Source organism: Limulus polyphemus, unplaced genomic scaffold (assembly GCF_000517525.1).
Source record: "Limulus polyphemus unplaced genomic scaffold, Limulus_polyphemus-2.1.2 Scaffold2050, whole genome shotgun sequence".
Classification (NCBI taxonomy): Eukaryota; Metazoa; Arthropoda; class Merostomata; order Xiphosura; family Limulidae; genus Limulus; species Limulus polyphemus.
The window spans coordinates 1-11,927 of NW_013667660.1; the positions used below are offsets into that span (position 1 = coordinate 1).

Consider the following 11,927-nt stretch of genomic DNA (forward strand, 5'->3'; position numbering starts at 1 on the left):
ATAAAAACATCCAATCTAATATGTCACAGAGTGGAGTCCAAGACATCAGGTTGTCCAAGTCAAAGGTCATCTATCATGATAGTCGTTGGAAGCACGTCGGCGGAAGAACACCCAAAATGGTTAGTTTCAGTAAAGATTGACCAGTAAGTCAACTTGATTGAGAGTGAGAAGGTCCTGACGAGACCACTTCCAGGATATTCCCTCAACCATTTACTTATAGTTAATTCCACCAGTGACAAGTGTTCATAAAGTAACAGAAGAGAAAGGCACTAAGTGGCTGATAGTTTAGGAATAGTGAAGAAGTAAACAAAGAAACGTTTTTCTTAATAAAAGTTTTAATTATACATTGTTTCACACGTTTGATTAATGATTATATTATTGTAATGTCTATATGTCTAAATATTAATTATGTTAATTGTAAAGACTTGCGTTATCGGTAATTATGGATTTAAAGTTTAATGGGCAATTGTTTTTGTTTTGTTTTTTTATGTGCGAGAAAGGATTGTTTGGGGAGCTTCACAATCCAGGGAAAAGCGTTGAGCTGTCTCAAGGTTTTAATCTATATATATAGTAAATTATTGAATAAATGTTTTTTTGCACTTTGAGACAGTCTCAAGCTTAAATATTTCTTGCGTCCCATAAAACTTTGGTTTCTTTTAACAACTGTATTATTTAAATTTTACATAAATGTATTTTCAACGTTAATATGTTTTTACTTAGATGTTTGCATTGCTCACTAGAAGGAGTTTTGATGTAACGTGATGAGCACATGACGTCTTCAGTTTTATTGAGAGTTGGTAAACGATTTATACGATATAACAATGCCAGTTATACTAGAATATAGTTAGTTGTTCGATTGATTACTGAGTTAGAGAGTGTTTGTTAGATATTTTTAAGAGACAGACGTTTTTTGCTATATTTTATTTATCAAAGGTTTGTTTTGTTTTGTTTTTTAATTTTGCGCAAAGCTACACGAGGGCTATCTGCGCTAGCCGTCCCTAATTTCGCAGTTTAAGACTAGAGGGAAGGCAGCTAGTCATCACCACCCACCGCCAAATCTTGGGCTACTCTTTTACCAACGAATAGTGGGATTGACCGTCACATTATAACGCCCTCACGGCTGAAAGGGCGAGCATGTTTGGTGGGACGGGGATTCGAACCCGCGACCCGCAGATAGCGAGTCGAGCGCCCTAACCACCTGGCCATGCCAGGCCTTATCAAAGGTAGATATTACACTTTATCAGAAATAAGTGGTGTAGGACAGGCATCTTTTTTTAAGCAGCAGTAACTGATGGGTCAGGCCTAGTGAAAGGGCACCGTTTATATTATATTCAATCAGTATTATCCATGCCCCAAAAAGATTATTAAACAAAACCTTTCTTCATACGCAATTAAAATATAATGGTTAAGTTGTAAATGTTCCAAATTTTAATGCATACAGTTTCACAGAAGAGTTTTGAGTTTTTGTTGTTGTTGTTTGATTAAGCGCAAAGTTCCATAATGTATTATCTACGCCAATTTCTAGGATCGAATCCCAATTTTTTAAGTTATAAGCCCTCGGGTTTGCCATTGAGTCACCAAATGGCGATTTCAATTCAGTAAGTATTATATAATATATAACAAGGGGACTAGCAGATGAAACCCCGAGAACAGGGTCTTGTCCACAATTGGAGAGTTCTGCCCCTAATTCCATCCGATATATCAGAATTTAATTTTCTAAGATTTTTAAATCCTCCCGACATTGTGACTCTCACTGACATTAGTGTGTTATTTTTGTTTGGAAAGGTGGGCCAGTAATACTGCGTAACTTCAACCGAAATAAGTGTCGCCAGTCAGATAAGACCGGTCCCGGTATAACCAGGTGGTTAGGGCGCTTGACTCGTAATCTGAGGGTCGCGGGTTCGAATCCCCGTCCCATCAAACATGCTCGCCCTTTCTGCCGTGAGGGCGTTATAATGTGGCGGCCAATCCCACTATTCGTTGGTAAAAGAGTAGCCCAAGAGTTGGCGTTGGGTGGTGATGACTAGCTGCCTTCCCTCTAGTCTTTCACTGCTAAATTAGGGACGACTAGCGCAAACAGCCCTCGTATAGCATTGCGTGAAATTCACAATTACAATAACAGATGAGACCTAGGGAGTTGATTGTTTGATGGTAGTATGAAACAGTATCAGACCGTCGTGAAACCATGCAAATAGATCATAGGGATAATTTCGGCTATTTTATAACTAAACAGACATTTCTTAGAGTCAAATAAATAAATTACCATTTGTTGATTTTATAACACTTAGTCACTTCTGTCTCTTCCGCCCCCTTGCTAATTCTTTCCTCCCACCCACCAACGACACCTGCCCCAGACAGGCTGCAAATTACGGAAGAAGTTTATCTCTTAACGTTATTTCCAAGCCTTTGGTGTTTTACTTGTCTTCTTAATTTTGGTTTAAAGACTTTTGCTGGAGAAAAAAACACACGTGCGCAAAAGACTCAGCATTCTTCTAGGCGTAACAAATACGATGAAAATCACAGTTGATTGAAGATGTTTTGAACGCGTTTCTTACCTGAAGTAAGCTTTCTTGTTTACTCCAATTCAACTGAACTGTTTGTATGTTCTCCTTCCTTGTTATCCAGTTTATACCAATACAACTGAACTGTTTATATGTTCTCCTTCCTTGTTAGCCAGTTTATACCAATACAAATGAACTGTTTGTATGTTTTCTTCCTTGTTATCCAGTTTATACCAATAGAACTGAACTGTTTGTATGTTCTCCTTCCTTGTTATCCAGTTTATACCAATAGAACTGAACTGTTTATATGTTCTCCTTCCTTGTTATCCAGTTTATACCAATAGAACTGAACTGTTTGTATGTTCTCCTTCTTTGTTATCCAGTTTATACCAATGCAACTGAACTGTTTGTATGTTCTCCTTCCTTGTTATCCAGTTTATACCAATGCAACTGAACTGTTTGTATGTTTTCTTCCTTGTTATCCAGTTTATACCAATACAACTGAACTGTTTGTATGTTCTCCTTCATTGTTATCCAGTTTATACCACTACAACTGAACTGTTTGTATGTTCTCCTTCCTTGTTATCCAGTTTATACCAATACAACTTAACCATTTGTATGTTCTCCTTCCTTGTTATCCAGTTTATCTCAATACAACTGAAATGTCTGTATGTTCTTCTTCCTTGTTATCCAGTTTATACCAATACAACTGAACTGTTTGTACGTTCTTCTTTCTGGTTATCCAGTTTATACCAATACAACTGAACTGTTTGTATGTTCTCCTTCCTTGTTATCCAGTTTATACCAATACAACTGAACTGTTTGTACGTTCTTCTTTCTGGTTAGCCAGTTTATACCAACTTAACTGAACTGTTTGTATGTTCTCCTTCCTTGTTAGCCAGTTTATACCAACTTAACTGAACTGTTTGTATGTTCTCCTTCCTTGTTAGCCAGTTTATACCAACTTAATTAAACTGTTTGTATATTTTTATTCGTTTTGCAGGTGAATGAAGTCTCCTTAAGGGATCTACCAGCTGCCAAGGCATTGCGTTCTTTGAGAGAAGCGGCTTCTCCCGTTAGATTGTTGGTTCTCAGGGAAAACCCACAAAAACTGTTCACAACAAGTGAAAGTAAGTTTGGAGAAGGAACTAAATACAAGCGTGAACTATTTTCAGATTGGACATTGTTTTGGCATAAAAACTACAAAAAGAAAAACAATATTTAAGTATTTAAGTTTTCATTTATTACTGGTGATTCTATTGTTTTTAGAAAAACTGACTCACTCAGATGGAGCTCGATGCAATGTATACTATATATCATCAACTGTGAGTTACCATCTTTTTCCCTGCAACAGGATCCATAGTGTACTGCAATATGCAGAATAGTCATAAACATAAACTATTTTTTATGACAAAGTATTTACAGAATAACATATAGAATATTTTCCCTTTGTGAATATGCTTGTCTCTTATGTACCCAAAGAAGACCAACCCGCAGCACCCGTGCTGCAAGTGACACGCAGGTAAATACTTGATTAGAATTTCTGCACACGCATGAACTTTTATTAAAACACGTATCATAATATTAATTATTTCATTTACTTAGTAATGCCCTTTTTAATGTGAGTGCTTGAATGCCCACCCTCTCCGTATTCCTTTGGACTCTGGTTTGGACTGCTTTATCAGGTCAGTGACCAGTTAATATTCAGAACCTAAAACTGACTCAACTATTAAAAAAGTTGGCCAACCCTCATCTAAAGGTTATTTAATGTAGGACAACTCAGTTTGAAAAACTGGTTCATGTTTGATGTGATATCAGATATAGACGTGTTATCCTTGTGTTAGTAGGGTTACCAGATATAAACGTGTTATCCTTGTATTAGTTGGGTTATCAGATATAGACGTGTTATCCTTGTATTAGTTGGGTTATCAGATATAGACGTGTTATCCTTGTGTTAGTAGGGTTACCAGATATAGACGTGTTATCCTTGTGTTAGTAGGGTTACCAGATATAGACGTGTTATTCTTGCGTTAGTAGGGTTACCAGATATAGACGTGTTATTCTTGTGTTAGTAGGGTTATGGCATATAGACGTGTTATTCTTGTGTTAGTAGGGTTATCAGATATAGACGTGTTATCCTTGTATTAGTTTAGTTATCAGATACAGTGTCGTTAAGGACAAATCACTATCATCTCTTATTTTTCAGACACAACCAAATTCATCACTGTTGAAATCAGGAAGTCCAGCATAACGGAGAGGCTAGGTCTTAGTGTAATGCAGAGAACGTAAGTTATTTGTAAACGTCTTGCTTCTTAATACAGCAGGCCATGTTTGACAGTATTCAATACACTAACCTAGTCTGGGTTTTGTACAATTCGGTATACCAGGATAACACTTTCTTTTACAGTAGCCTAAGTTTCATATTATAATTCAGTATACTAAATTAGCCCGTTCTTTTACAGTAGCCTAAGTTTGATATAAATCATTACACGGATTTGATTTGTAAGCTATATTTTCAATGTGTGCTAGAGATTTTTTCGTCATTGTTTTTATCATTACCTACATAGACAAAATATCATGTAGTATTGAAGTGGCTTTTAAATACTGATAATCCAGAAGGCCAGATAATAAGATGTACCCTGTAGTACAACTTTAGCATAATGTATTGCCTTATACAGAACCATAGAAATGCTGATACATTATCGTGAAGAACATGTGTTATTCAGTGAACCAAGAATAGAACAGATACCTCTCGCGGCAAACAGTCGCCCCATACAGCCCGAAAACAAAGATCTATCTTGTACAGTATCATTCCTTATGTTTTCAAGAGGGGTTATTATGTCGGAAATGGGAAGATACCAGCATCTCCACAATCTTCCATCAGCTGGATATTTACGTGCTAAGAAGTCATTGGATAAAGTAAGGGAATGTTTCTGTTGAGTTGAGGTGCCGAGGGTCTGTAGAAAATTGGTATGAATCTATGCTGTTAGCAAAAAGGTCCTCAAAAGAAAAGCATGGCAGCTACAGCAGTATTGTTTTAGAACACCACTTGAGAAAATTTGGTCCTCTGGCACAGAGTAACAGAGTGAATAAATGTATCATGATTATTATGGACTATCTCACCAAACGTCTAGAAGCAGATGCTGTTTCTAACCAGGAACCAAACACTCTAGCAAGGAAATTTGACAGTGAATTTGTTTCAAGTTTTGGGAGCTTATGGAACTTCATTCAGATCAGGTAAAGAACTTTGAATTAATCTTGTTCGTGGAGATATGTCATATTTTTGGGATAGAGAAAAACACCAAAAGAAAAACAACAGTCGTTCATAGATGAGATATACACCATATGCTTTTAATCAGTTAGTCATTTATGTGAATGAGTATCAGAAAACGTGGGATAAAGATCTTCTACAACTATCTATGAGTTAACAGTATAATAAGCTACAGACAACATACCATCATCATCATTGATGTTTGGGAGAGAACTTAAAGTGCTATTGGACATTCTGTACTCACATCAGGGGACAGTCATTCAGCAGATGTATATACAAGATATGCAGAGAGTCTACGGAACACGATTTATGTCTTTATCTAGAAAGACTTAAATCACTTAGTAGTGATAAAATGATACGATGTTAATGCTGATAAGACTGGATTTCATCGAGATGACATGGTGTAATTGTACAATATGTGCCACAAGAAAGAACAAACTCCAAAGTAAAGCAGATGTTTGGAAGAAGACTGTTGTACTGAAGAGAATCAATTATATGGTTTATATATTTCAGAAGGGCAGGTGGTTCAAGCCAAAGGTCATCTACTGTGATAATCTTTGGAAGTACATTAGTGAGAGAATGCCCAACTGGGTAATTTCAGAGAGGAAGTTCTTAGTGTAAAGTCTAATTTTAATGTAAAATATTTCACAATTTTTTATTAATCTGAGTCTTTTTTTTTTTCACATAAACACTTCGTACAGAAAACCGTTAAGTTGACGTCATTTTAGCTAAGTTTGTTCCTTTGTTGTTCTCTAAAGATAATACTTGCTTTTCCTACACAGATACTGTTGTAATGCTGCACGTTGTGCAAAAAGGTCGATGTCAACAGTGTACTTTATTGGTAAAACAGATTATATCTAGAGGTTATGGCTTCTCCTATGTTGAATGAGAATGACCAATCACGAGTATTGCTAGTTGGTATGGGTGAATTTGATGTTTCCTAATAATTAAGGAGCATTTTATACCAACAGTTCTACAAGGTATCGTATGTGAGTGGTCGACGGAAAACATCTTGCGGTAAAAAGCCAGTTGATCAATTCACCAGTCCAATAGAAAGCAATCATTCAGAGTCCAACACAACTATGCACACTGTTTTGTGTTAATATATAAATAAATATTGTTCATTTTGCATTACACATCGTCCAGTCTCTTTATTTCGTAGCTTAGAACTAATTTATTTTAGTCAATTTCAGATTTACTTTGTAATTTATCCTGTCGATCCTCCTGTTATAAAGCAGACCTACTTAACACCCTTTGTAGAAATAAGTTAACATGAAAATACCACAACTTCAATTGGAAACTTTCAGTACAACCTTTTCCTGCTGAATTCAGCTATACTTCATTAAAAATATGACATCTGTCGCCACTAAAATAATGATTAAAAGATCCACGACAATGCTGCCCAACTGTGAATAGTTTTTCTTGTTTCTAGACGTAAAATCATGTTATTTACGGCCAGATTCGTTAACGTTTCTTTCGTTCTTTTTCAGGAACGGAAGAGGAGTTTTTATCACATATGTGGTAAGCAATGGCTCGTATATTTTGTATATTAACTAAATACAAGCTCCCCAGTGACACAGCGGTATGTCTGCGGACTTATAACGCCAGAAACCGGTGGGCAGAGCACTGATAGCCCATTTTGTTGCTTTGTGCTTAACTACAAACAAATAAACTAAATAAAGTATTTTAAGATAAAGAGTGGTCAGTAAAATATACAAGTTTTATAAATTGTACGTTAAGATGAACGAATTTTTTACAACTTGATGCTGTTTTTCTATGTTGTGTATAATAAATCTTATATAAATTCCAGAATATCTCAAACTTTGGTGATGTTCCACGTTGCGTCAATAGTAAGTTTACGGGCACATAATACTAAAATCCAGAGTTCGATTCTCTGTGGTAGACAGAACACTGATAACTCACTATGTAGTTTTGTACTAAAAACAATTTTCTTAATATTTCATTTTCCAGCCCATCCTCTTATTTTTCGTGATGCCTGACAATTATTGCCTTTATTTAATCCTGGAAAGTTAATGTAATCATAATCCTTCTCATGATAGAAATTGTGATGTAATTATTAATTTAGTTGGAGCTCTAGTCTGTAGTTTCTAGGAACTAAGGCTGTCTTACTCAATAACAAAACTTACCCACAGCAGCCTGGAAGTATCGCAGCCCAACATGGTCGTAGAATTCTCCAGGGAGATCAAATTCTGGAAATCAATGGGTTAAACTTTAGGGAAAGTAACCAGAATGATGTGGCAGAGATGTTAAAGGTGAGATATCAAGCTTTTGTCAGGGTAAGAAGGAGGGGGTGAAAAGATATAAATACCAAGAACAAATATTGTAGAAATAATTCTTGAAAACTGAGTTGTTGATTTTTTGCAATTTTGCAGAGCTTAGTGTGCCAATACCAGTCCTTGTTTCATGCGCTTTATGTCGGAAACTTCTCTATTTTGTCTGTGCTTTTAAGAATAAAATACCTAAAATGCGACTAGCGGTAAGAGGATTATTTTCATGTGTAATTATAAGGCATTTGATTAGATTTGAAAAATATGACTACAATGGGTTTAAAAGTTTTAAGACTGGGATATCCGTTGTACCTAATGACATTGAAAAACAAAGGAAGATGAATCATTCTGGGTTACTAGGGCCATCTAAACAAAGAGGCATGCAACAAGTTACACCCAAGTCGGGTAAACAAAGTGCCGTGTCTTTTAACAGGTGAGAACCCACAAAGACAAAGGTCAGTGGAATAAGCCATCTACATGCCGCATGCAACAGCATACAACATAATCAAGTAAGATCTCAATCTGTAAAAACAACACAAGTTGCTTCTATAACATATCTGTTGAACTGCCAAGCAGTCGGAGAATTAAATGGTTGAATATCATTCCATACAAAGGCATGCTGGTCAAATTACTGGATGCGGCACCTATGGATTTCTATATGATCACTGTTAAAACAAGTCCTAAAAAACTGGCATATGTATAAACTAAATGGATTATGTAACGTATGCAGGAGGTGATGTGCTTTGTACATGACAGCCTTACAAGCCAAGGCTATTGTTAAGATGATCTCTATCTGGCCAAACGTGATTACATGGATTGTAACGACGTAGGGAGGATCCAAAATCGTTTTAATATAACGTACCCAACTTCTATACTTGTTTTTTTTACAAAGTTTTTCCTATGTTCCATTTATTATTTATATCATCTGCTTCCTTCTTAATTGATACTTATACCTTTTGTTTTTTTCTTGATAACCATGTTTGATCATCGCTTTCATAGAACACAGATGGAGCAATTGTCCTACTGCTCGGTCGTGTGTATGCCCTGACTTTGGCCATCCAAGAATGGACCCGGGCCAAACTTCGCAACCGGACATCAACCTGGTCAGCCTACTCAGATGATACAAAAGAAAAAATTCAGGCCCAGCGCCCCAGGTAAGTAGCAGTTTCTGTAAGTTTATTCTGTTTCAAAACTAACTCAGAAGTTTTAAAATTTGAAATAAAAAAGATACAGGTACTGTCACTTTACTAGCCACATTTCAGTGAAAAACATTAAGAGAAAATATTAATCATACTAGTATAACCTTAAGTGGCATTTTATAGGGTTACAAAATCACTACGTAGGAAAGATTGTTTGTTGAATTTCGCGTAAAGCTACTCGAGGTCTAGCTGCACTCGTCGTTTCTAATTTAGAATTGACAGAATAGAGGGAATGCAGCTAGTCAACACCACCCATTGCCAACTCTTGGGCTAAGTTTACAAACGAAAAGTGTGATTGACCATCATATTATAACGCTCCCACGGCTGAAAGGGCAAGTATATTCGTTGACTGGATTCAAACCTAGACTCGCAAATTCCGAGTCGAGCGTCGTAACCACCAGGTCACATATGAAAGAGGTGAGATAATAGTTACCCCCATCCCAACCGATGGGACCACAACTGATGTAAGAAACCCTCTAGAAGTCTAAGCAAAATATTTCAGTATCAGGCCTGGCTGAAAATTAAAAATGAAGGAACAGTGTTAGCCTACTTTTGTGGACACACCTGTGCAGTATAACTAAATGCGAATAATTACAGTAGTTGGGAGTACTGTTCAGACACCATGCATTAATTGGCTGCTTCAGGGGGTGGGGGGTACAGACGATGATGTCATAGTGCTGTTCTCCAAAGACGATGACATCATAGTTTCACGAAGTGTCACCTGGGTACGCTACTGTTTTAGAATCATAATGCACGAAGTGGAACCAGAGGGCGCGTTGTTAGGCCGCCATGACACTGAACAATAGAAGTTGTCTGCTATCAGAGAGCGCGTTGCTAGGCGTGACATCATAATTCGACTGTTACCCAACAGAGAGCTTATTGTTAAGGTCACTAAGTAGCACCAGTGGCAGGGCGTGGTGGTATGATAAGCGTGCAGATATTTCACCAGCAAACCACGAAAAGGTGACGTATATCAATGTGTCATAAACTTTATAGTAACAATCAAAGTCTTAAAATAAATAATTTAATCAAATTTGCATAACGTTGTGCTTACAGTTTCCCTTTATAAATAAAACACTAAACATGTTTTACATAGGTAGAAGGTTTTCTGTAGGCGGATAGTGTTATTAAGGATACTGTTTCTATGGGCGGATGATGTTCTAAGCAAATTGTTACCATAGTTCGTAGAATTATTGATTAATCAACAATATTTTACCCTATTTTCCTAGCATGCATTTTACAAATCCTGAAAAGGGCGGATTTCTCGTAATAATGTATCTAAATATCATGGAATAATTTAACATACAATCTTACTGTTTCGCTAGTTTGGCTTTATGGATTAAATATATTCTTATGCTATTGCTCTATCCATATTACTACGAGATTGATTTTGTATAACAGTAAAATAGTTCTTGACAAAATATTTCATTTGATACATGTTGATACTTACTTTATAGTTTTCACTTACATATATTTCACAAAGGCGGACAGCATTTCTATGGGCGGATAGGACTGTGTACGGAACTTAACTTGTCTTAACTTATGTTTATAGTTTTCGTTTAATGTTATTAAACAGGTTTCACAAAGGCGGACGGTGTTTCAATAGGTGGATAATCTTGCTTAAGATAGTGCAGCCATGGCGGCTGGTGTTTCTATAACGGATAACTAAATAGGACGATGAGTTCAACATGTGATTACATCATCAAACTCTAGATTTAATAACATATCGTCAAAGTTACAAGTAAAACCATTACTTCAACGAGACAACAATTATAACATAGTGTATTACGTATGTCAGTTTTTATCGCACGTAGTATCCATTATTTGAGCGAGACAAATAATGTAACCAATAACTTACCTTACATACTTTTTATAATTATCCGTCACTGTGTACATAAAACACTTCACTCATTCATTAGTTCTAGTTTTCGCGTCCATAATCAACTTGCGTGACATACTTTTTACATTCTCTGACGCTTTATATGTGAAACACTTATCGTTAATTCATTTCTATAACTTTATTTTATTTCCAATATAATTAGTAACATTGACTGATTCATTGATTGTAGTTAAGCACAAAGCTACACAGTGGGCTATCTGTGCTCTGTGCACCACGGGTATCGAAACCCAGTTTCTAGCGTTGTAAGTCCACAGACATACTGCTGTGCCACTGTGGGGGGGGGGGGCATAACAGACATCACCATTATTTAATAATATAATAACAATGACAGAAAACATCAATATTTCAACATAACATAATGTTTTGGGACAACATGGGACCTATTGATTCATTTCGGCTGTTCCATCATCTAAACCAATTTAAAATAATTGAAATAAAATAAGTCTTAAAGCCAGCCCTTATCATTCATATACTTATCAAGCTTTTTCTTAAACTCACTAAAATTTACTGCCTCTACAACATCTGAAGGCAACCCATTCCGAAGTCCAACCACTCTGTTAGAGAAATGAAATTGTCTTAGCTGAAGATGATTCCTACCTTGCCAAAATTGATATTTGTGTCCCTAGTCCTACTATTCTCACTGTCAAATACGAAAAAAGATGATGCATCAACACTATCAATTCCCTTTACAATCTTAAACACCTCAATCAAAAACTCCCTAACTCTTCTTTTTTCAAAAGAAAACAATATGAGAGATTTCAGTCTCTC

At 36.2% G+C, this 11,927-nt stretch overlaps 1 protein-coding gene across 1 annotated transcript in view; it reads left to right on the forward strand.

Moving 5' to 3' along the window:
* The first annotated feature begins 20 nt into the window (after window positions 1-20).
* LOC111087358 (inaD-like protein) overlaps window positions 21-11,927 on the forward strand; it is a 23,112-nt gene continuing 11,205 nt past the window's right edge. Inside the window, exons 1-6 of the mRNA XM_022393720.1 lie at window positions 21-119; window positions 3,505-3,631; window positions 4,708-4,786; window positions 7,263-7,293; window positions 7,926-8,045; window positions 9,060-9,214. Of these exons, the coding sequence (XP_022249428.1) occupies window positions 21-119; window positions 3,505-3,631; window positions 4,708-4,786; window positions 7,263-7,293; window positions 7,926-8,045; window positions 9,060-9,214 (611 nt within the window). The remainder of the gene's footprint in view (window positions 120-3,504; window positions 3,632-4,707; window positions 4,787-7,262; window positions 7,294-7,925; window positions 8,046-9,059; window positions 9,215-11,927) is intronic.